At 35.2% G+C, this 24,875-nt stretch overlaps 2 protein-coding genes and 2 long non-coding RNA genes across 5 annotated transcripts in view; all 4 read left to right on the top strand.

The window, feature by feature from the left end:
* The first annotated feature begins 230 nt into the window (after positions 1-230).
* Positions 231-6,528, top strand: LOC113083013 (ribonuclease inhibitor-like). Its single transcript, XM_026254359.1, has 6 exons — positions 231-253; positions 3,236-3,315; positions 5,144-5,267; positions 5,478-5,651; positions 6,026-6,199; positions 6,293-6,528. The coding sequence occupies exons 1-6, from the start codon at positions 231-233 to the stop codon at positions 6,468-6,470; spliced, it is 753 nt and encodes a 250-aa protein (XP_026110144.1). The 3' UTR covers positions 6,471-6,528.
* A 1,695-nt stretch (positions 6,529-8,223) lies between these two features.
* On the top strand, positions 8,224-10,499 carry LOC113083018 (uncharacterized). Its single transcript, XR_003283051.1, has 3 exons — positions 8,224-8,357; positions 9,738-9,899; positions 10,151-10,499. It is a non-coding gene; the product is annotated as an uncharacterized LOC113083018 (long non-coding RNA).
* Positions 10,500-14,495: 3,996 nt separating this feature from the next.
* LOC113083020 (uncharacterized) lies at positions 14,496-14,740 on the top strand. The gene is made up of 2 exons (XR_003283053.1): positions 14,496-14,586; positions 14,692-14,740. It is a non-coding gene; the product is annotated as an uncharacterized LOC113083020 (long non-coding RNA).
* A 3,122-nt stretch (positions 14,741-17,862) lies between these two features.
* Positions 17,863-24,875, top strand: part of LOC113083015 (NLR family CARD domain-containing protein 3-like) — an 11,954-nt gene continuing 4,941 nt past the window's right edge. For both annotated transcript variants that reach the window (XR_003283050.1, XM_026254361.1), the window contains exons 1-3: positions 17,863-17,952; positions 18,214-18,318; positions 19,773-22,032. Coding sequence is in view for 1 of the 2 variants with exons in the window: in XM_026254361.1 (XP_026110146.1) it covers positions 20,150-22,032 (1,883 nt within the window). In the remaining variant the exon portion in view is untranslated. The remainder of the gene's footprint in view (positions 17,953-18,213; positions 18,319-19,772; positions 22,033-24,875) is intronic.

Genomic DNA, 24,875 nt, shown 5'->3' with positions numbered 1-24,875 from the left:
CACATTCCTTCTCGTCAGTTTTGGGCTCTTATCAGGGTTGCCAGGTTTTCACAAAATAACCCACCCAATCAGTACTCAAAACTATCCCTAGCCCAATTCGAGTGGCCCCCTTTAACAATAGCTTCTGGGGATAAAATACACGTATGTGTTTTGGTGGGGTTCCCCTTGCAAAACTCGCATTTCCAGTGGCTAAATATCACGTTATTGAGGTTGTTTTTCAACCCGCAGACATGAAAAACAACCCTGGCAACAGGTAAAACCACGGACTTGTCAACAGAAAAATAGGTTGCATTTGCACCCGACGACTTCTCCATAACGTCCAAATGTTAAGATTTAAGTTAATAAAGTAGATTGTGAAATAATAGTCAAAGTGAGAAGGACTGATGCAATAATTTTCATAAAAACTGATAAAGAGAGAGGCCTGTGTTGTGAGGAGTGATTGGAATGTTCTGAAGTGATTTTAACACCATTTAATAACAGTAAGTGGCAGTATATTTGTAGAATAGGCTATTTTATTTTCATATTGCTTGTTGGTAACGCAACATTCATAATTAGTTCTTATTTTTCATTATGTATTCCTCTGAACTATCATGATATTCATCTCAGTAATGTCACATTGTCATGTCCAGGTCACGATGAGCCTCTGATCGTCTTCAGTGACACAAAAATCCCAGAGTTGAGCTGTTCAGCTGCAGTATGTCTCAGCAGCGAGGAAAGATCTCTCTTGCCGCGTTTCCACCGAAATTACCCGGAACATTTTTACCAGGAACTTTTTTTCCCAGGAACTTTTTTCCCCCCAGACCTGTTGCTTTCTGCGTTTCCACCGCGGTGTAAAGTACCGGGAAGATTAGGCAAATGACTGGTGACGTAGGTCCGCGCGCGTTTCTCAATACAAAGTACCGCTGATTAAAAAAAAAAAAAAAAAAAGTATGCTGATTTTGGACGTGCATCATCGGTAGGTCAGACTTTGTGCATTCGACTGGGGAGTGTGATGTCCACAACGACACAAGTCCGGTAAATCTATAAACAGCAGCGTAATATATACTATATATATATATATATATATATATATATATATATATATTATACTTGATAACTTCAGTCAGCTCATCTTGCTACTGCAATTTTCCCTACTGTATATTTACAATAAAACGAAATAGGATATCAAATACCACTGCCTCCTTTGGTTTTCATTTAAGCATAATAACAGCTGCAGAAATGTACTTAGTTCAGGGAAATGTGTATATGCAGCCATTACAATGAAACGAAATATTATATAAATTTGCCTTTTTTATTTTCATTTTAAGATATAGATTAATTGAATACAGACCAAAGAAAACCTGTTAGATTTACCCCGCAGCTGAATTATATGTTATGTTTAACCATTAAAGACACATCAGAGCCAGCGGCACATATCAGAAGGTCTATCCCAGGAGAGGCTGCTTCTCGGCGGATAGATGATCACTGGGCTCCGCTGATTGCGTGGAGCTCACCGTCTCAGAGATCGACGAAACACATTTTTAAATAGGCGCTGTCTTTATAAATAAACAACAGATTTGAGTTTTAAACAACTACATTCTCGCCTGAAATACTTTTAAAATTACATTTCATGATACAATAACAGTAATATTTTGAAAATGTTGATCCGAATAAATGGTGGTTGAACTCAACCAATGCTGCGTGAACTCAACCAATCAGCATGTTTAGCGCCAAAGTCCCGCCCCCGAAAGTTCCTGAACTTTAAAAAAGTACCACCTCGCCAGCAGGGACTTTCTGGGGGGCATTTTTTTACCTGGAACTTTTATTTAGTTCCTGGTTCCTGCGGTGGAAACACACCAAGTACCGGACCAAGTCCCTAGTTCCTGGGTAAAGTTCCTGCGGTGGAAACGCGGCTTCTGTCTGAGATGAGTCTCTCACAGAAACAGAGGTAAGACTGCTTTATAGCCAGTACCAGGGTTAATAGCTAACTATCATGCAGTTATTCTACCATAGCTGCAGATTTAAAAAAAACAAATAATAATAAAAATCTGAATCTGAATCTAGTTTGTGTCTATAGAGTAAGTCAGTTTAGAAGAGACTAAGTTAAACACGTAGGGATATGATTGGTAGGAAAATCACTTGTTTAGAGTCCAGTCGAGGAATGCAGTAAATAAAAATAGTTTTTTTTTTTGGCGGAAAAGCAGTATATATTGTGGCAGAAAAAAAAAAAAACTAAATATAAGAACAAAAAAACAAGACTTGGCTCAGCAATTACCTAATGTTACAACCTCTAAATTTGGTCTAGGCTTAGACTTAATAACGTATAGTAGATGATACAGTTTTGAGTAATGGTGATAGAAAGAGACAACACTAAACAAAGTAATGCCCAAGTAAAGTGTTTTATTTTACATAAGTAAAAGTAAGGGTATATTAACAAAAGTGTTAACAAACCAATAAACTAAATAATTAAACCAAAAAGAAAAGGGGACACAAAGTGATGCCAATGAAAATGAAAATCAAAACAAAAACTCATAATTCAACTTCTAACCAAACCAACAAACAAAAAATAAAACATACATTTCATCTCCAAGCACCCTAATCTTCCCTACTCAAACTAACAGACAAAATTACAAAGGCTGACGTTCACTTTTTTACCTGAGCTGTCTAAACATTGAGTTACCTACATATTGCACTATGTAAGTCATGTAACATCTCACCTATACACTTTCTCTTGGACAGAGCAAACGCCAACAATAAAAAGGGAAGAGAAAAAAAAGTTTGTTTGTGTGTGTGTGGGGGGGGGGGGGGGGGGGGGGTAGTAAAATAATATAAAAGCGAGATTGCAAACTATAAATGGTAGGGATTAAACTGTCACCAAACAAAAGCACAACACTAGGCAAACAAGCAGGGGATCAAGGATCCTCTCTCTTTCATTTCAGTGTGCTTTTAAATGCTGATGGGAAACTTGAAACTTGATTGGCAGCGGAGAAGTTGGCAATCATGCCAGTTTAATAAAGACTGCCAGCATCCCAAACCAACTGGAACTCAGAAAGGGTGAGCCTAATAAGAAAAAAATCAGAAAGTGAGGGAAAGAGAGAGACATGCAGGCATAAGATGAGAATAATAAAGCACGGTCATTGTTGAAGATCGAATGTGGTTAACTCCCATTTGCAACATCAAATGTCTTTGTATGAGATTGATGAACTTCTTGTTGTCATAAAATGTTTCTTTCTCTCTTAATTATTTGTGTCATTAGTGCAAGATCAAGCTCACATGTGTCCAGCTCTGTGTCTGTGAAGAGTGACTGTTCAAAAGGAGGCAGCGTATCGAACTTCAGTGAGAAAAAAACATCATCTACCAAAAGGTATTTTGTTTGTTTCTCCAACATTAGTAGTTTGTCAAAGGTTGGTTAGCAAAGACTATATATTTTTCTAGCTGTTCAGTAGGCTTTGGAACAGTGGAGAATTTGAAATCTGGGTTTCAAACTGTATGCAAGTTGGATTTTTTTTTCTGGATTATTTTTTTTTTAATACAAGTTATGATAAAATGAAGAAGAAATTATGCACAGTATTTAGGTCAATCAAATATGAGTGACAATGATCATGAAACAAATTAAAGGGTTAGTTCGCCCAAAAATGAAAATTATGTCATTAATATCTCACCCTTATGCTGTTCCAAACATGTAAGACCTCCTTTTATCTTCGGAACACAGTTTAAGATATTTTAGATTTAGTCTGAGAGCTCTCAGTCCCTCCATTGAAGCTGTGTGTACGGTATACTGTCCATGTCCAGAAAGGTAAGAGAAACATCATCAAAGTAGTCCATGTGACACCAGAGGGTCCGTTGGAATTTTTTGAAGCATCGAAAATACATTTTGGTCCAAAAATAGCAAAAACGATGACTTTATTCAGCATTGTCTTCTCTTCTGTGTCTGTTGTGAGAGAGACTTCAAATCAAAACAGGATATCCGGTTCGCGAACGAATCATTCAGTTCACCAAATCTAACTGAATCGTTTTAAACGATTCGCATCTCTAATACGCATTTATCCACAAATGACTTAAGCTGTTCACTTTTTTTAATGTGGCTTACACTCCCTCTGAGTTCAAACAAACCAATATCCCGGAGTAATGCATGCACTCAAACAGTATCTGACTGAACTGCTGTGATGAACACCGAGCCGAGCCAGATAACGAACAATAGACTGACTCGTTCACGAGTGAAGAACCGGTTGCATCGGTGTTCGGATCACCAGTAGTTCTTTCGGACAGTTCGATTCAATAAACCGGTTGAAGAAAACGGTTCACCAGTTCTTTTGCGCTCGACATAATGGCGTCATTGGCGATGATTGCCAGGATTCAAGCCTTCGGTTTACCCACGCCCATAACACTAGCACAGAATCAGTTCAGAATCAATCACCAAAAGAATCAGTTCAGTTCAGACGTTCTGTGTGTCGGTCTGCTTCACGCTGAATCACACATGCGCAGTGTCATCAGCTCCTCGGTTCACGAATCGGACGCGTCTGACAGAAACGGTTCTTGACTCGTGAACGAGTCAATGTTTTGTTCGTTATCTGGCTCGGCTCGGTGTTCACCTTCAGTTCTCTCTTCACAGCAGTTCAGTCAATGTACCGTTTGAGTACATGATATTGGTTTGTGTCAGCCACATTAAAAAAGTTAACAGCTTAATTAATTTGTGGATTAATGCGCATTAGAGACGCGAACCGTTTAAAACGATTCAGTTCGATTTGGTGAACTGAATGAATCGTTCGCGAACCGGATATCCAGACTGCTTTGATTTGAACTATCTCTCACACAGACACGGAAGAGAAGACGATGCTGAATAAAGTCGTAGTTTTTGCTATTTTTGGACCAAAATGTATTTTCGATGCTTCAGAAAATTCCAACGGACCCTCTGATGTCACATGGACTACTTTGATGATGTTTCTCTTACCTTTCTGGACATGGACAGTATACCGTACACACAGCTTCAATGGAGGGACTGAGAGCTCTCAGACTAAATCTAAAATATCTTAAACTGTGTTCCGAAGATAAAAGGAGGTCTTACATGTTTGGAACAGCATAAGGGTGAGTTATTAATGACATAATTTTCATTTTTGGGCGAACTAACCCTTTAAAGAGAAACAATGTTTCATCCTGACTTCAGCTCTGAAATCAAACCCATCACACCTGAGAGAGCTGGACCTGGCTGGAAATAAAATAGAAAACAAAGGAATGAAGCACATATGTGAACAACTGATTAATTCCCGCTGTAAACTGGAGAGATTGAAGTCAGTAACATTCAGATATAAAAAGCTCAAAAGCTTTTAAACAAAGATGCAATATCGTTATCAAAAATACTCAGTTATATCTTCTAAAGAGCCTGAGTATTCTGTGATCTGTTTAAGTCAAAATTATCTATCTTTTTTTATTTATTTTTTACATAATAAATAGTTAGCTTCTTCTGTTTTATTTTCTGCTTTTCCTTTTTCCCAATGAAGGTTAAGAGGCTGTGATATAACAGATGAAGGTTGTTCAGCTCTGACTTCAGCTCTGAAATCAAACCCATCACACCTGAGAGAACTGGACCTGAGTGAGAATGAACTTGGAGACTCTGGAATTGAAAATATTAGCAGTCTACTGAAGAACCCACAATGCAAGCTGGAAATACTAGCGTGAGTATCAGTATACTGTACAGCAGTTTGATTGAAAGTCACTGTTTAGTCAAAGAGGCCCAGTTTACAGTATTTAAACCCTAGGACTACATCTGTACTGCAACTTTATTCTGGTCACGTTTAATGGGTTTTTAAATAGGAAAAAATTGAATTTGTGTACATGTTCTGCAGAAATATATGACCAAAAAAGTAATTGATGTCTGTAGTTTTTTATTTATTTATTTTTTAAATGAATGAGAAGTAAACAACTGCTTCTTGCATTCAGACTTAAACAGTTCAACTACGTTGAAGACTGTACATTGTCTTCTGTTGCTCTTTTTCATGAGATGGCCGTCAAAGATCTGAACCATTTTCCTTTCTGTTTTTGTCTTCAGACTGTGTAAATGCAGTATTAAAGAGAAGCAGTGTGTCTTCCTGACTTCAGCTCTGAGATCAAACCCATCACACCTGAGAGAACTGGACCTGAGTGGAAATGAACTTAAACACAAAAGAGTGAATAAATTGTATGATATACTGAAGGATTCACAATTTAAACTGGAAAGATTGAGGTGAGGAACATTTATGTACAACAAAGAAATTGTATTTTGATATTTTAATGAAACATAATGAAACTTTTATTTGTCTCATTTCTCTGAATGCAGGTTAAGGTACTGTGCTATAAAAGCTGAAGATTGTTCAGCTCTGACTTCAGCTCTGAAATCAAAGACATCACATCTGAGAGAGCTAGCCTTGAGTGGGAATGAACTTGGCCAGTTGGGAGCAACACACCTCTGTGATATACTGATGAATCCACAATGCAAGCTGGAAAAGCTAGAGTAAGTATAATGTACAACAGTTATAGTGTGATTAAAGTGTATTATGCTGTCGGCTCTGATAGCCTTGTGGGCAGCACGCCGACACACATCGCTGTTGCGCTATGGGTGTCCTGAGTTCTAATTGTAGCTTGGGGACCCTTCTTGATCCCGCCCGCCTCTCTCTCCTACTTCCAGACTTGGGTTGTAACTAGTTTCCTCAAGTACTAGTTATGCTTCTGTCTTGGTTTATGGTTCAATATTTAAGTTTCCAGGTTTTTGGTGGAATATTACTGACAGTATGGTGTTTATTCATGATGCATCTAACTCTAAAATGAACTTAACATGGTATTTTCTCTTGTCTTCAGTTTGTGCAGATGCAGTATTACAGAGAAACAGTGTCTAATCTTGACTTCAGCTCTGAAATCAAACCCATCACATCTGAGAGAGCTGAATCTCAGTGTGAATCAACTAGGAGACTCTGGAGTTGAAAACCTTGGTTTTCTGTTGAGCAGTTCGCAATCCAAGCTGAAAAATCTACAGTTAGTATCATTACACTACAAAAACTTGCTGTCTCTAATCAGACAGAGTTAAATAGTTGCTGTAACACCGATGGTGCTTTTCATGAAATCTAAAATGAAATGAGGAAATGAAATGCATGTGTCTGGAGGTTTACTTAGCAAAGTAGAGACAGCCTACCATGATTTTTAAAAGCAACATTAACAAACTACACCGGCATGCGGTAAATTTAACTCTACTTCGCTTTCTTTACTTAATATATTTTGTAAATGAAATGAAGTTCAATTCACGTTTATTTTTATAGTGCTTTTGACGATTTAAATTGTTGCAATGCAGCTTTGCAGACAATTAAAGTTTCTACATTATATTTAGGTGTAGCTTATTTTATGATTATGGTGACTGTGTCAAGGTAATGTCCATACGGCAGAAATGTACAGTCAAATCATGCAATTAGTTAATAAAATGTACTCAGACGGACAGTAAAAACTATCAACAGCAATGATTTTATGCTGTGATCAGTCTTATAGCAAAGTTTGGTAGTTTTGTACGTTGTTTGAGGGTTGGCATCATCTGAGGTCCACTGAGGGGTTGGCATCAGATCTTCGTAAACTCTGAAGCCTCTGTAATTCCGTGTTACCTTGGGATGCCAGTCCTGTGGCAGAAGCAGAGAAGCAAATAGAGAAAAGTTATCATTGCTGCTGTTCCAACCAAGCAAAAATGACGTGTTCATTCCAAGCAAGTCAAGTCAAGTTGAGCTTTATTTTCATTCCACTACATGTGTGGGAGTTGAATGGGATGAAATGAAAGAATGGTCGCCCTTTATTTTACAGTACATGAACTTACATGCTTTTTCACTGTAATTACCTAAGAAAGTACTGTAATATAAGGTAACTACATGGGGTAGGGTTAGGTTTTGGGGGAGGTTCAGGGTTAGTACCTAATTATTACCTTGTTATTGTAGTAGTATTATATGTATATGAGGAACAGGAGTGTAAAATAAAGTGCTACTGATCTAGTGCTAATCCTATAGCTAGGAATAGTTTTATGAAAAGAGAAAAAAGGGAAAAAAAGGGAATAAAAATTGTTCTGTATGGTTCTATAATTATGTTTTCATGTTTTGCTGGTGTAGTGTGCTACAGTATATGACATTTAGTCAAGATATATTTAACTCACACATAAACCTTACATGGATCTGATTCATTGTCTTTTGTCTTGTCTTCAGTCTGTGTGGATGCAGAATTACAGAGAAACATTGTCTCATCCTGACTTCAGCTCTATGTTCAAACCCATCACACCTGAGAGAGCTGGACCTGAGTGGAAATAAAATAGAAAACAAAGGAGTGCAGATCCTGTGTGACATACTGAATAGTTCACACTGTGAACTGGAGAGATTGAGGTCGGTGACACTCACATACAAGAAAGAAAATGCATAAAAACATTTCAACAATGCAATTGAACTAGAACGCTTCTACTCAATATATCACAAAGAGTCTGACTTCACATTATATTTGTGGAAAATCCCTGTTGTGTTTTGTGGTTTGATGGAAGCAGGGTGTAAAATAATCACCTGACAGGTACCAAACATATGGAAAGTGATAATTTCATTACCGATTAGCTTTAAATGTGCGCTATGGCACAAAGAACCTCAGTAACAGTAACATCACTAACAGTCATGAAAAAATGTATAAGTTGTAGACACTTTAAAAAAATGGCAGAGGCCACAGAGTGCACAAACAGTAAATGTATCAGCCAATTATAATGCTGTGAATTTCGCTGTTAGGTTTAAGATCAGTGCAACATTAATGTGGGGAATTCAGTGTTTCCCACAGGATTGTGTGAAACCATACAGGTATGGGATTTGGACCCTCTGAGGGGCTTTGGGGGCATGCTCCCCCATTAGAAAATTGTGTGTATTTTAAAAAGTAAATGCGTCAGCCTGGTGTACTTACAAGCAAAATTAAGAATCTGGATTTTGAAGAGTTTTGTGAGAATTTCATCTTATGTTTTGACCATAAATAACTGCACCAAATTGCAAATGATCAAGTGTTTTTACCCAGTTTGGAAAAAAATTGAGGTGTTTTTTCCTCCTCAAGTATGAGCCCCATATTCTCAATATAACATATTAATTTATATGAGCCATACAATGTTTTTCTTTGATATTTTGTCTAAAGGGTAAAAACAAACAAATCCGACTCTTATTACAGGCTTTACAAGGTTAATAACACAAGTAATATTGTTATATATATAAAAAACCATAAACATATTATTGAGTTTAAAAAGGCATTAAAACAGTACACACAATGGTATTAATTTAATGTCTCAAATAGATTGAAGTGCAAAACAACAGTTATAAAGTTCAATATTATAATATATATTTTATGGTATGTTTTATTCCAAATTAAAATGAAAAAACATAAATAAAAATAAATGTTTGTATTTAGTGTTGTTCATTAAAAATCATAGAGAATACTAAAAAGCTGAATGGCTATTTGAAAACAGTAAATATAGTTTGACTTCCTTTCTTCTCCATGAAGAAACAGAAAGTGCAGTCTATTTTGTTTATGGGGGTTTTCGGGGGAAAATGCTGTTCAATGAGCACCATCTACTGTCAGAAAATGAACTGCATTTTTATTCAGTCTGTCTCCTTCACTCACAGCGGTTCACTGACTGTCTGGGAGTGACACATGCATTCCCGAAGCAACAGTGCAAATGCACTGATAATAACTGTGCCCTATGGGTGAAAGTATTATTTTTTTTTCTCTGTCTGTCTTTCTAGCCTAAATGACTGTGGCATTACAGATGTTGCTTGTTTGGCTCAGACTTTGGTTAAAACAAAACTTCTTCGGTTTTTAAAAGAGCTTGATCTGAGTAACAATAAAATAGGAGACTCAAAACAGCAGATCATTGATGTGCTACAAGACTCAAACTGTGAACTGAGGTGAGTAAATGGCCTTTTGTCACAGTCACACTAACACAAACAAACATGTAAATAGTTTTAAATGTATTATATTTCAAACAAATATTGTTTTAAAATGTGTGCGTCAAGTAGTTTAAAATCAATAACTAAAATGATCACAGAAACATAATCTTTGTTACAGTCTACTTTGTACTCAAAGTAACTGAAATATAGTAACTATTTCAAACTTGTTCTACTCGACACCTTTGTTCTCTTCTGGTTCCTCTTTACAGTCTGGAGAAAGAGCATTTGCTCAGCTGGAGAGCTGGTGTGAACTACATTGGTAGTTTTGGTGGGTGGTTAACATCCTTGACTAAAGCTCAAGAGGATCCTGTGGAATCAACAGAACAAGAAAAGTCACCGTCAGATGAGGAATTTCTAGAAGGTTCTCCATTTAGTACTGTAAGAAATCAGTATGTGTGGTGGTCATTTTAGTGAGATTTTATGCTGTTGAACAAATCGAAAGTTTTCAGGTGGCAAAGGCTCAGAAATAATGCAGTATTAATAGAAACATACAGGGGGAAGTCGTGGCATGAATGTTTGCCCACTGCTTCAGGTGTGTGTTCACGGTGTGTTTGTGTGTGTTTACTGCTGGGTGTGCACATGGATGGGTTAAATGCAGAGCACCAATTCTGAGTATGGGTCACCATACTTGGCTGTATGTCACATCACTTTCACTTTCATACCTGCACACGTGAGTAATGTTTAATTTTATTGTTAGTTTAGTATTCTGTCTACATCTTAATGTTTGGATTTAACTCATCCATAATGAAGCAATTAAAAAAATTGCTCATAATTGCTAATAATGACATCAAATGATACAAACTGAAAGTCAAAAATAAAAATGTTATTATTGTGGGCTACATATACATAGATTCAAAGAACTTTTTAAATTTTTTTTTATACCATAATTTTATACAAAATGTTACATTTGTTTTGCATATATCAATTTTTTCTTACATTTTATAAACAATTGCATGAATTTTTTAATTTGAAGTAAAGTTGAAGTGTGTAAATTTTAGCAGCATCTAGAGTTGAAGTTGCAAATTGCCTAGAATATACGAGAATCTACGTTGGGAATACAGGACTACCCATTCACACCACCAGTGACTTTTTCACTTCTTGTCGCTTGTGGCTGACAATTGAGGTCGCTACTGGGCGTTCCCACTACAGGTTGCCTAGTTACCCTGTAACACGGACTTCACTCCCATTGGTTGTCGCTCGCGAAAATCGCTGCTTATTTGCATAAAGTTGAAGAATTCAGAACTTTTGTCGCTTGACTTGCATCGCTTGATGCTCACATTCCTTCGCCAATGGTCACTGACGCTTGTGTCGCCACAAGTCGCCAGCTCTCCATTGAAAATGAATGGGCTCATGTTGCTCTGTTGCTGTGTGTCGCTGGTAGTGTGAATGGGGTTTATTTTGTCATCTGAGACAGCAGAGGTTTCTATACTAACGTAAATTAAGGAATTATATTTACTTAGTCAATAAACCTATGTTATTACAAATATTATTGTTACTTGTTCATAGTATATGTGTTTGTTTTTTCTCTCGCTAGGACAACATTGCGACGAAACACGGTTTGTAAAAACTGATCAATAAGTACATGGTGCAGTCAGGAACTGGGAAGTATTCTAATGCTTGAGCAAACAGAGAGGGAGATATATGTAGTAGTGATTTCTGTGTTCTAGACCACTTCGTCTCTTCTCATGGGCCACTTCTCATTTGACACTTGACTAGAAAGTGGCATTAATAAAGGACTCTTTATCTGCACCCTGGAATCCCTGTCTCTTCATTCCATGACCAGCGTTCTTGGTGTCACCTCATTCATGATTTAACATTATTGGCATCACAAACAGAATGAAACCTGCTTCGTCTGCATGTTTCTGTTTTCCAGAGGCAGAGAACTTCGTCTGAATAGGAAACTCATCTGCATGTTGCTGATTTTAAGAGGCATGAAACCTGTGATCCTCATTTGAACAGGAATCTTATCAACACATAGGCATGTTGCTGTTGTTTAGAAGCTGAAAACCTGTGAACCTCGACTGAATGTTGCAGTATTCAAGCACTGAAAGAAAGGTATTGGCTAAACTGAATGGAGATCAGTTACATTCCTGAAATGTAAAATTGATTGAGGAAAATGAATGATTAGCCTACCTGATAAAGCAGTAATTGGGGAGCAGGACAGAAGGCACAGGACAGCATCAAATCAGAGGGCAGCAGATTGTGCTACACTTAAATTAAAATACAAATTTAACCTTTTAACTGTCACCCCCATTTTTGAACATAGACGTGAAAGTACACTATTCACACTTAACTGTAACTGGTTTCTAAACAAGTGCATTCTTTACTCTTTTTTTTTTTTATAGTTTTATGACCAACAGATAAAAGCAATATTAAGAAACAATATATAAAAATAACATTGATGATACTAATTTATAATGTGAGTGAACTATCATTAAAAAGGTTATTTATAACACCCTCAAGCACTTTCAAAGCATGGTTCTTTATGGAAGCCTAAAAAAAGGGTTCTGCTATTGTTACAAGCTGAAGAACCCTTTTCTGTTACTGTTTAGAGCCATTTTTCTTATAAGCTTTCAACTCAATGAATAAACAATGTCAACAGTGTTAGGAGGCTGCTTCTCATTTGTCCGTCCTGATCTTGTTTCACTGAAGAACATGGCAAGCATTGAGTAATGGATGTAAGTCATGGGCTATGAATAAAGTGTGACTAGCATTCCACAGAGATATACTTTCATGATCTTGTGAACAACAACAAATCAACATTAGCTCAATATCACTGTCTTCACACATGTGCTATCAGATTTAATCAAAAATTCAATGCTGATCCAACATGCTTTAAACATGGAAAGTCACTCTCATTTCTGATAGAAATTTGTTTATGGGGAAAAGATTTGCATTTGAATATGCTCATGCTGAGAAATAGGTGATACAATGTAAGATAAATTGGTGTGGTCAAGGGAAATCTTTAATATTCTTATTTGATGTTCAATTTCTCATAAAAGAAATAAGGTAGGAGAAAAAAATACTTTTTTGGTGATGTTCCCCAACATGTGTGCTGTGAATAAAATGTTGTGTTGATATCTTGAAGTAATCAAAAGTTACAGCATTTTGAACCAAGGTAGCCTTTCTCTTAGCCCTTTACAGATTTGAAATGGTTGTTTTGAATTTGAAGTAATGCCTCACTCGAGTTTAGTCTAAGTTTTAGTTCTACTCCATGAGATCTTTGAAATGACGTGTGACACATGGCTATCTGAGCTGTATGATGTTTCTGACATAAAAAAAATAGTATTTTTATTTTTATCTGCAAATAACTAGCACTATTTAGGAGTTAATCAAAGTGGCCACATGCATTGTAAAGGTCAGACTCCAAGTTTTCAAATGACACATATTTTGTGTTTGATTAAGGTTTATATTTAAAAAAAAAAAAAACTTATTCTTTATTTCTTAGCCGGTTTACATTCCGGCTTAGAGGAACCAGGCAGCACTGGTTAGTTGATGAAAATGGTTGGATGCAATCGAAAGCTGAATTTCTAAGTTTTATAATGATGCCTAATTATTTGTAACCCTCTGGTGCTCCTCATTTGGGAATCACACTTGTGATCTTCACAGTCGAAAGTGACCGGAGACCTGAAATTTTACCTTTTTTTCCCCCCGCCCAGCTTAAATCAATGTAATATTTTTTTTTTTTCTTTTTTTTTTGTATTATATTATATTTTATAACATCATGGTAACATCATGGCACTAATTAATATTTATGCAATAATCATGATTAATTTCTGCCCATTGAAATATTGATATATCTCTATATAAAAGGCCTGTAAATTGTTTTTAGACACAAATACAATTATTAATATTATTTTTATTTTAAGTTGTGGTTATGTATATGTATGTTGACATTCTCAAAGACAACATTTTGTAAAGGTTTAGATTTATTTTGGTTTGAAATGTTGATTTGAAGAATCAGTTTTTGAATTATTATTACTACAGTCAAACCCAAACACAGAGAAACCATTTTGTTACACAAAACATTACAATTCTTAAAAAAAAAAAAAAAAAAAAAGTAACAAAAATGAGCAGAAATGTTTTATCAGAGCTTAATCATGGGTTTGATCTGATTTCAACCTCTTATATCAGTTTTCTGACTCGTTTTGGTTATATGGTTATAGCCATACCAGTTAATTTGAGTGTGTATAATTTTTTAACTTTTCAAACTTTTTCAAACTCTCTAGTCAGGCAACAACTGCTTAAAACTTTCACGCTAGGCTTTCTCAAGCCAACTTAAAGTTTGTCTTAACAAACTTTTTTATCTAGTTATTATTATTATTATTATTATTATATTTTTTGCTGATATAATTACATTTATTAAAAAGGCAGAGATTCTAAGGTTTAAAATTATACCTGTGTTATTCCATTCAGGGGTTGCTTAGTAATGTGATTTAGAATTTTTTTCTTGCGGGTTTAAAGGGTTAAATATAGAGGTCTTTTTTTTTTTTTTTTGGTCCCTTTCATTTATCACCCGTTCACTCAACAGCATGCGTTTCTTCTTTACAGTGACTCAGTAGGAGTCACAGGTCCTTGTATAGTCTCTCTGACACATACGAGAAACGGTGTATTGTATATAAAACAAACAAATGATGTAAAGCCGGTAGGATACCTAATCTGCTGATTTTAGTGTAATCGGCTATATTTATTTGTATTGTTTAAATTTTCTGTCAAACACTAATTTTCTACTCTGAATTTTTCCTTACAGCACAGACGGTGAACACTGCATAAACGTCACTGGTGGATGCTGTTGAAACTAAAAAACAAAACAAAACAAAAAACAGGTATGGGCACTGGATTTACACTTTGATGGTTTTATCTTAAATACATAAAAAATAATAAAGTGGCTGTAATGAACAAATAAGCAAAGGCTTGTTGAAGAAATAATAGCCTACTATTACATAAGCATAATTTCCTAACGGTTAGATGCGAATTGGAATAAAAAATTGTGAGCTAAACAATGAAAGACATTCAAATCAAGCAAAGGATATTGAAATGGCCAGTCTAAACATTTAAACTGGGTTTTGATTTTGAGATGGAATCATGAATGTGACACTCACAGTGAGCGATCACAAATCGAAAGTGTTTCAAAGAAGTTTCTGTTCCTGCTGCACACGACCATCTGAACTACTGCAAGTTTGAATACGTCTGTGATTACATTTGTTTGGGGGAATTATGAACTGATTTCATTTAAGTGTGGTTTAAATGTTAATTTATAATATGTATGCCTGTTCCTGAAATAGCCAGAGTCAAACACTGTTTAAAGTATATAGAGAGACCGGGTATGGTAACACTTTTTGTTTCAACATCTGTAACTCACTGAATTTTTGCGCAAGAGTTATGAATCTTTTATACAAAGCACCCACATTTGTTCACTACAACATGTACCAATATAAACCTCTGCAAGAATATCAAAGCCCTTATAAGTTGATGTCAAATACATGGAGTGCCTTTGTTACAGTCTACCCCACTGACAGGGAAGGTTACATGCCAGGGTAAGTTGTAACAGTCAGAAAAAAAGAACCAAAAACAGCAGCCACCTTATAAAGGTTGCATTAAAAACAGGTTTACTGAAACAATCTGAAAGTGAAAGTGAAGTGACATATAGTCAAGTATGGTGATGCATACTCAGTCATTTGTGCTCTCCATTTAGCCCATGCAAATTGCACACACACACTGTGAACACGCACACACAGCAGTGTACACACACCCGGAACAGTGTTCATAATTTATGCTGTGGCGTGTTGTTTTCGGCCCGTGTTGATGACGTGCACTGACATACAGCGAGCATAAAGGACAGTTAAGGTATTTGGGGGAGTAAAATACACTATGTTCCAAATTAATATGCAAGTCACATATGAGTAGAATTTCTGTAAAAAGAGCGTTTGTTTTATTTCTCATATCTTTTTAGATAACTGGTATCTATCTCAGACAGGCTGTTAAATAGTTGCATGTCTTCTTTGGTAAATGGGAACTGTCACAAGATGTTGTTGCAAAATGATATGGTTGTCATCTTTTGAAAGATCTTTCTTCTTCTTCCCTGTATTGCATGAGAACTGTGACTTGCTTAACAATGTTAGGTTGCTAGGTATATAATGTAAATAGTATAATATTAAGGTAATATTAAGTCGTTTTTCCATTTACCAGACCATTTTTCCAGACCTAGCAAGCTATTGAACAAACATGCCTGAGATTAATGGCAATTACTGTATATAATAAATACAAGAAATAAACTCTTTCTTTGAAAAACTAAAATGTAAATGTTTTTAAAATCCTACTGATACATTGTCACTTGCATAATAATTTGGAACAGAGTGTAGGGATTTCATACTGTATGCAAACATGATTTGTTACAGATTTTTGTTTTGTTTTAAATGCTTAGACACTAAAATTGATACTTGATGCCCACATAGTGAAACTATTCGGTCATATACCTAATCTTTAGACCAAGTCTGCAAAACTAGACGCACATTACATGCTTTAAACTTAGTTTGCTGCTGTAAAACAAACTTTTTTTGCAAAACTCTAAACTCAGTTATCTACATTACACACATCACTTAAAACTAACAGCTCTTTTGTTTCACTTGGGAAGCACTGCTATCTAAATGCCACACTCATTTACTGATGACCTACACATAGTGATCAGGTGTGAAAACACTTGAATTTATTCACTTAGAAATCAAAACTCAGTGTTTTGAGAAATCTAGCCATCCATCCATAGTAAACAGAATATGCGTACAAGCCAAGTCATAAAGTCAACTTTATTTCTAAAGTGCTTTTATACTAGTTGTTTCACACAGCAAATATCAAATTCAACTTCTGCTGTAAATGCAGCTCTAAAAAGTCAATAGTGTCATTATATACCTCGAGTCAGTTCAGTATTGATTCAATTCAGTTGCATAACTGTGTAAAATTCATCAGCTGTACATAAATACTGTATATACAGTGTACATATGGATGTATACTGTATATGAGTGCTATGACAAACTCCATTACATTCTGAACAAGCAAAAGACACACAAGAGTAGTGTTTTACATTTTTCACATGTGTGTGTAGTTTGGCATGTATGTGGCTAATTAGTTTATGTTTGTGTGTAAGTTACTATGCAAAAATACTATTTTTTTTTTAAGAAGTTTTTGCTTTTGCAAGATGTGTGATGTTTTACACGTTGTGTGTAGAGTTTTGAGAAATGCATGCCGCCATGGTTTCAAAAACTGATGTAGGCATTTAAAAAAAAAAAAACCTGTATAGGGCTTAAAGTTTGACCAGACTAAGGAGCTTATGGAAATTATTGAACTCTTTAGAAGGACATAAACATGTTTATTGAAACAAGTTAATTGAGAATGGGTCACATTTGCACTTTTTGATGCAAAATAGAAAGTATTTTTAAAACAGACCTTTACAGATAAAGCCTAGCATTTGGGTGCTAATTTATGTACTTCAGGTTACTTTTAATTGATCAGTTATTTAAGGAGTATTGGGAAGTTATGAAATTATATGAAGTTATGTGAAATATATATGAAATATACTGTGAGTAATGATCAAATAAGAAATGTTTCAGCACTTAATAATAAATATATATATATATATATATATATTTGACTATAAAATTATACAAACTGCAATGCAGAAAATTGTTCAGTTTTTTCCACTCAAAGTTTTAAGCAGTGTAAATTTCTTTTCCCTAGCAAATTTATATTTAGAGCCAAAACTCATAAAATGATCTGAAGTAATTAAGACCATTTTGTTATTCAGTTGGTTTGTTTTCGAACCCACTTTATTTAGTTTATTATATATGTAATATGTTGTTTTTACAAACTTTTTCAGTATTTATTTGAATAACTGCCCTGTTATTCATCTCAGTAACGTGGTCATCTCTATCTTCAAACCTAAGCTGTTCAGCTGCAGTATGTCAAAAGAGCGAAGAAAGGACTCTCTGTCTGAGATGAGTCTCTCAGAGAAACAGAGGTAAGACTGAGTCTATATATGGTGGTGGTGGTGGTGGGGGGTCGCAATAACAAAATAAAATTCAGTGTTATTAACAGACATTACAAAATGACTACTTAATTTAATTGAAGAACGGTTACAGAACTTTGTACAGCTGAGTGCACATATTTCTGTGTAGAATTAGAGGTAGATGTGTTTCAGATACAGAAAAACCTCCTATATTAAAGTGTTTTTGTTGTTGTGTTGTTAATGTTTTTTGTTTGTTTTTGTTTGTGTGATAAGTGTAAGATCAGGCTCGCATGTGTTCAGCTCTGTGTTTGTGAAGAGTGACTGTTCAAAAAGTCTTGGACCAAACTTAAGAGACAAAAAAACATCATCCAAAAAAAGGTATTTTATGTGCTTCTTAATTTTGGTCACACATATTTACGTTTGCTAGCAGTTCCCACGAACTCCCCTAGAGGGCACTCCATCCCATGTCCATGCCACTACATCCCAGACTCCTTTTCCCTCTGCTTAATGAACTTATCATCCATTGACACCTTTTCCATTTCAGGAGTTTTGGATCAGAACGATGTTTATTGTTTTTTAAAGGAGTTTCTTATGCTTTTCAAGGCTGCGTTTATTTGATCAAAATAAAGGAAAAAATGTGATATTGTGAAATATCATTACGATGTAAAATACTTTTTTTTTTTCTATTTTAACATTAACATCAAATTTATTCCTGTAATGCAAAGCAAAATTTTTGTGTCATTTATCCCAGTCTTCAGTGTCACAAGATTCAGAAATTGTTCTCATATGACGATTTATTATCAGTGCTAGAAACTGTTGTGCTGCTTAATATTTTTTTTTTTAAATGTGATACTTTTTCAGGATTGTTTCATGAATAAAAAGTTTAAAAAGAATTTAAGAATTTAAGAATTTAAAATGTTTATTCAGCAAGGATGTAATTGTCACGAACGTACACACAAACAGAGAGATCCAATTGCAGTGTTTATTAGGGAGAATCCAAAAATCGTGTTCCAGACAGGCAAGAGGTCAATATTACCAAAAGCAGTCCAAAACAAGAAACACGAAAAAAACTAAAGAACACTAGAAAGCAGGGTGACATAAAACAAGGACACCATGAAACAGATAGAAACAGACCGGGTATATATGGACAGGTGAAAACGATGAAAGTGGGGACAGCTGAGTGCCATTAACAGGTGTGCAATTAACAGTGATGAATGGGACAAAGGCTTGAGGGAAATGTAGTGCCTGCAGTGGGGTGACTCTATGGGGAAGTGAGACCAATAGTGGACACCCAGGGATACACAGACCAGACACTGTGACAGTAATAAATTGATAAGAAGTGATATCAGAGATTTATTTTGTCAGAAAAGATTCATATTTTGAATAAATGCTGTTCATCAAAGAATCCTTAAAAAAAGCACAGCAGTTTAAAAAAATAAATAAATAAAATAATAATATAATACAAATTTGGCGGCACAACTGTTGCCAACATTGAACATTTTAATAATAAATCAGCATATTAGAATGATTTCTGAAGGACCATGTGACACTTTAGACTGGAGTAATGGCTAATGGAAATTCAACTTTGCATCACAGAAATAAATTATATTTTAAAATGTTTAAATAGAACCATTATTTTTTATATTATAATAACATTTTGAAAGATTACTGTTTTTTTTCTGTATTTTTGATCAAATAAATATTTAACATTTAAAATAAAGTTTTTTTTTTTTGTTTTTTGTTTTTTTTTGCTAAATGATTACAAGAGATTTCTGTAATGTTTTTGCATGGAAGTGCAGTATTCAATTTAATTTTATCGAATTTGCTAACAGGCTTCAGTTTGAAACATTAGATTCAGATTTCCAGACTTACAGGGACCACAGCAATGTCAATGATCTCCTATGGATCTTCCAGGTAAGAAAACACATTTACATTATTTGTTTCATATTTATAAGAAACAAATATAATGTGAAGAAGTTAGGACACCCTATTGAATTACATGGTTTCCCATATCATGACATAATGAAAAATGTATCGGTACTTGTCAAGTCTTGAAATTAGGAACATAGGAAATAAGAGGCTAAGTACTGTAGCAGTCAGAAGAATCAGAAGAATCAGAATCAGAAAGAGCTTTATTGCCAAGTATGCTTACGCATACAAGGAATTTGTTTTAGTGACATAAGCTTCCAGTACACAGAGACAACAACTTATGAGATACACCTATGAGATAAAATTAAGACTAAAACTTTTCCTTCTGTGTTTAGACAATCTGGTCTTCATTCATCAGCTGAAATGTGGTTTAAAGAAGAAGTATCAATGTGTGTTTGAAGGAATTGCAAAGCAAGGGGACTCTATACTTCTGAATAACATCTACACAGATCTCTATATCACTCAGGGTTGTAGTGAACAGGTCAATACTGAACATGAGATAAGACAGATTGAAGTGGCTTCTAGGCGTCATGAATCTCAAGAGATACCGATTGAGTGCAAAAATTTGTTTGAAGCACCTGAACAAGACAAGCAGATCAGAACTGTAATGACAAAAGGAGTTGCTGGTATCGGAAAATCAGTCTCTGTGCAGAAGTTTGTTCTGGATTGGGCTGAAGAAAAAGAAAATCAAGATATCAGCTTCATATTTCCTCTTCCATTCAGAGAGATTAACTTAATGGAAAAAGAAAAACAAAGTTTGACAGACCTTGTAAATCAGTTTTTCCCAGAAATAAAAGGATTGAACCTTACAAGAAGAAATAATTTTAAAGTCATGTTCATCCTTGATGGATTGGATGAATGTCGACTTCCTCTGAACTTCGATGGTAATGAAACACGGTGTGATGTATCATCACCAGCCTCTCTAGATGTTCTCCTAACAAACCTCATCAAGGGAAATCTACTTCCTTCTGCTCTCATCTGGATCACCACCAGACCAGCAGCTGCCAGTAAGATTCCTCCTGACTGTATCGATCGGCTGACAGAGATACGAGGATTCAATGATGCACAAAAGGAGGAGTATTTCAAAAAAAGATTCTTAGATGACAATCTGTCAAAAGAAATACTTAATCATGTAAAAAAATCAAAGAGTCTATTTATCATGTGCCACATCCCAGTCTTCTGCTGGATTTCATCCACTGTTCTCCAGAACATTTTGGAAATTAAAACAGATAATAATCAGCAAATCAATCAGGCTGATGACGCCTCCAAAACACTGCAGGAATCAAACACTATAGACACTCCTAAGACTCTGACACAAATGTACACACACTTTCTCCGCTTTCAGATCCAGCAGAGCAGACGAAAATATGATGGACAATACACACCAAATGTTTCCTGGGATAAAGAAGCCATGCTTTCACTGGGGAAACTGGCATTTGATCAGCTGGAAAGAAACAACTTGATCTTCTATGACACAGATCTGGAAGCCTGTGGTATTGATGTCTACATGGCATCAGTGTATTCAGGCATGTGTACCCAGATCTTTAAGGAGGAAACAGGGATCATTCTTGGTACCATGTACTGCTTTGTTCACTTGAGCATTCAAGAGTTTATTGCAGCCCTTTATGCACATCTGTTTCTAGACATACACAATAAAAGTGTGTTTGTTCATGAGTCTATAGAACAGAAAACAACTGAAACCATGATTGATTTGCTCAAGACTGCAGTGGACAAGGCACTTGAGAGTGACAGCGGACACCTGGACCTTTTCCTTCGCTTCCTTCTCGGTCTGTCACTCCAGTCCAATAGACTTCTCTTAGGAGGACTGTTGACACAGGAAGGCTGCAATGATCAGATCAAAAAGGAAATAGCCCAATACATCAAGCAGAAATTAGAAGCTAATCTGTCTCCAGAGAGATCCATCAATCTGTTCTACTGTCTGAATGAACTGAATGACCAAACTCTGGTGAAAGAGATTCAGACTCACCTTAGAGAAGGAAGTCTCTCATCTGTTGATCTTTCTCCTGCCCAGTGGTCTGCTGTGGCCTTTGTGTTGTTAACATCAGAGGAGGAGATGGAGGAGTTTGAGCTTCAGAAATTCAAGAAATCAGACGAGTGTCTCATTAGATTATCAGCAGTCATCAAAACCTCCAAAAGAGCTCTGTAAGTCATTTAATATATTTTGTCAGGTTTTGGTCTCATCTGAAAATCACATTTATCTACAATCAAGTTATTCTTTATTATATTGTATATAGTATAAAACTATATTTTAATAGCATTTTTATATTATTGTTATTATTATTTTTTATAAAGTAGTGCAGTGGAATTAAGGTGTAATGCTAATCATTTAGTTTTATTATTTATATGAAGAGTGACACCTTTACATTTATATATCATGTAGAAATATGTTTTTAGTAAAATGAAACTTATATTATTATTATTATTATTATTATTATTATTATCTGACAAATGTAATGATCCTTTAGATTAAAATAATATACTGTAATAGAACATGTAAAAAATGAATGCAATGTTTTCGTTTTTTTTATTTTATTTTGATTTTAAAAAATTATATCGTAACTGGTACAAAATATGTAATGTACTCAGTTTGGTATTTATGGGTTCTGTGCTGGCAAAATGAATTAGAATTTGCACAAGCAAATTATGCAACATGCAAAAAAGTAAAACATTTAAAAATCTTTCACTAAGACAAATTTATTGAACCCTCGTTTAGTGATCCCATGTGCTTCATTTAGTAATAAACACTATTATATATATTGTTTGTAAAATACACACCAGGCTATGGAATTGGCAATAATGATCCTTACAAATATTATTTGAAGATATGTTTTATTGATATCATATGCACATTGTGTAAGTAACAATAAATATATAATATTCTTCTCCAAATTCACCGGAAATTTACTGTAATGTCTTTTGGGAGGATAGGATGAATTTATGTGTTGTAAATCCCACAGGTGCTAACATCCATTATAGATCAACTAACATGGCCATTATAAAGCTGTTTAAAACACAAAATTCAATAACTGCACATATTTAAGAATCGGAATATCACATTTATTATAGATATATAGATATATTATATATAGATATATATTGTAATTTTATTGAACAGTAAACCATCTTAAACAATGAACTGTGCACACATTAAATTCAATTTAAATCATCCATGAAAACACACATTTTATTTTTACTGGTTCATTTGAAAATAGACATTTCACTCTCTACAGATATATTTTTCCACCATGTTCTCACTCATATCTAATCACATCTTGATGCTTGGTCAGGACCCTTTTGTGGTCGCTTTCTTTATGCTTAAGGTATCCCTTAAGTATATAAATTTAAATTTATATATATAAATTTATACTTTCATTGGCGCACCTAACACCACCCCTACCCTAAACCTAACCATTACTGAACAATATAAAACACGTAACAGACAGTAAGTGCAGTCACTGTTATTTATTGCAAGCATTGTAAAAGCATTCTAAGTCTTCTGAAGCCGTACTGTCTTTAAGTGAAGAAGAGAGTAAAACATGAAGTTCTAATTGCTGAAAATGATCCCGCTCTGTTAACGCACTCACATCTCATTCAAAAAAATACTCCCGAACATTAGCATGATGCAGTAGTCACGTGACACACAAGAGCCAATAGCATGTCACCCAGCTAACAATTTTTGGTTCCCAGAACGTTCTGACAATGTTAGTTTGGGGTTCCCAGAACATTCCCAGAATGCTCCAAAGAGTGCTCCCTGTTGGTTAGCAAGGAAAAAAATTCTTAACATAAATAGAACCTCTTTACTCTTTACTTCTTTACAATACCACTGCTGTATGTGAGTGATCATCCAGCACTCCCACATCCGGTAGAATATACTACATGGAAGATGGACAGATCTTGTAGATTTAGGATGTAGGCTACCTCAGTAATCAGGAGGCTACTAAAGCATGTCTTATTTTAAACTATATTTTAATCATTAAACATAATCAGAGCACATTTATCCATTAGAAGCATTAAATGTATTAGAATTATCCATATACCTACCATGTATCATGGACCACATAATAACCCAGATTTTACACTTCTTAAGCACCAAATAACAATGTCTTCAACAAAATATTGGATTTAAAAAATGTGATTAATAACATTTATATGTGGTTTTATTAACAAAGTTCGGGAGGAGCACGATCAGATAATCATCCAATTTGGCACAGGTGCATTTCGTTTAGCTAATCATCTTAACTAGCACACAAGCATATATATATCCAGTCTTCCTACCTCCTGTCCCACGACAGTTTTCCTCAGACATCCATCCTCCACCTCAACTCCTCACTTCTAATCTATTTATCCCAAATTAGGGATGGGGGAGTTATTTGTGTTCGGGCTATGCTCCGCGCCCGGACCCCTCCCCCAGGACAGCACGCCAAAATATGCCTACTACTCGCCTTCAGATTAGATGTAAGGGTGAACTTGTAAATTGACTTTAAGTAGGATAACATTTAATAAATTGCTTACCACTGAATTAATGATGATGTGCTTCTCTCTTTCGGTCAGTAAAAAAAAAAAAAAAAAAAAAAAATACCTTGGTTACACTGATGATAAAATTCCCAGTATCTTTCGCATCGGCATATTGACGACATGGGTTTCCTATTTAAAGCAATGGAAGAACCTGCAGGTTGAAAAATGACCAAGCTTCAAATATGTGATGAGTTGGGAGTTAATATTTTAGACACAGAGTTGCAATGTTTGTTGCTCAAGTTCACAGAGACTAAGACTGCAGAAAACACATCCTTTTTGCTTTAATTATTTTACAGAAGCACAATGTTTCATTGTTATTTTGAGTGCCATGTATTAACCATAAACGTTTAGGCTACAATGGCCTAACATAAATGAAACATATTTTCTTTTTCGTTCATGCAATGTAAGTCAATGGTAACCAAAACAGATTTGTTACCAACCATCTTCAAAATACGTTTTAGCTAGAGTAA

The sequence above is a fragment of the Carassius auratus genome, unplaced genomic scaffold (assembly GCF_003368295.1).
Source record: "Carassius auratus strain Wakin unplaced genomic scaffold, ASM336829v1 scaf_tig00037267, whole genome shotgun sequence".
Lineage (NCBI taxonomy): Eukaryota > Metazoa > Chordata > Actinopteri > Cypriniformes > Cyprinidae > Carassius > Carassius auratus.
Note: the sequence above shows the minus strand (reverse complement) of the source record. Positions and strands in the feature narration are given on the sequence as shown.

Coding starts and splice junctions, on each gene's coding strand:
- LOC113083013 (XM_026254359.1), top strand. CDS start 231: ATGAAAAACAACCCTGGCAACAG. Junction 5,268..5,477: donor TGTAAACTGGAGAGATTGAA/GTCAGTAACATT, acceptor TTCCCAATGAAG/GTTAAGAGGCTGTGATATAA. Junction 6,200..6,292: donor TTTAAACTGGAAAGATTGAG/GTGAGGAACATT, acceptor CTCTGAATGCAG/GTTAAGGTACTGTGCTATAA.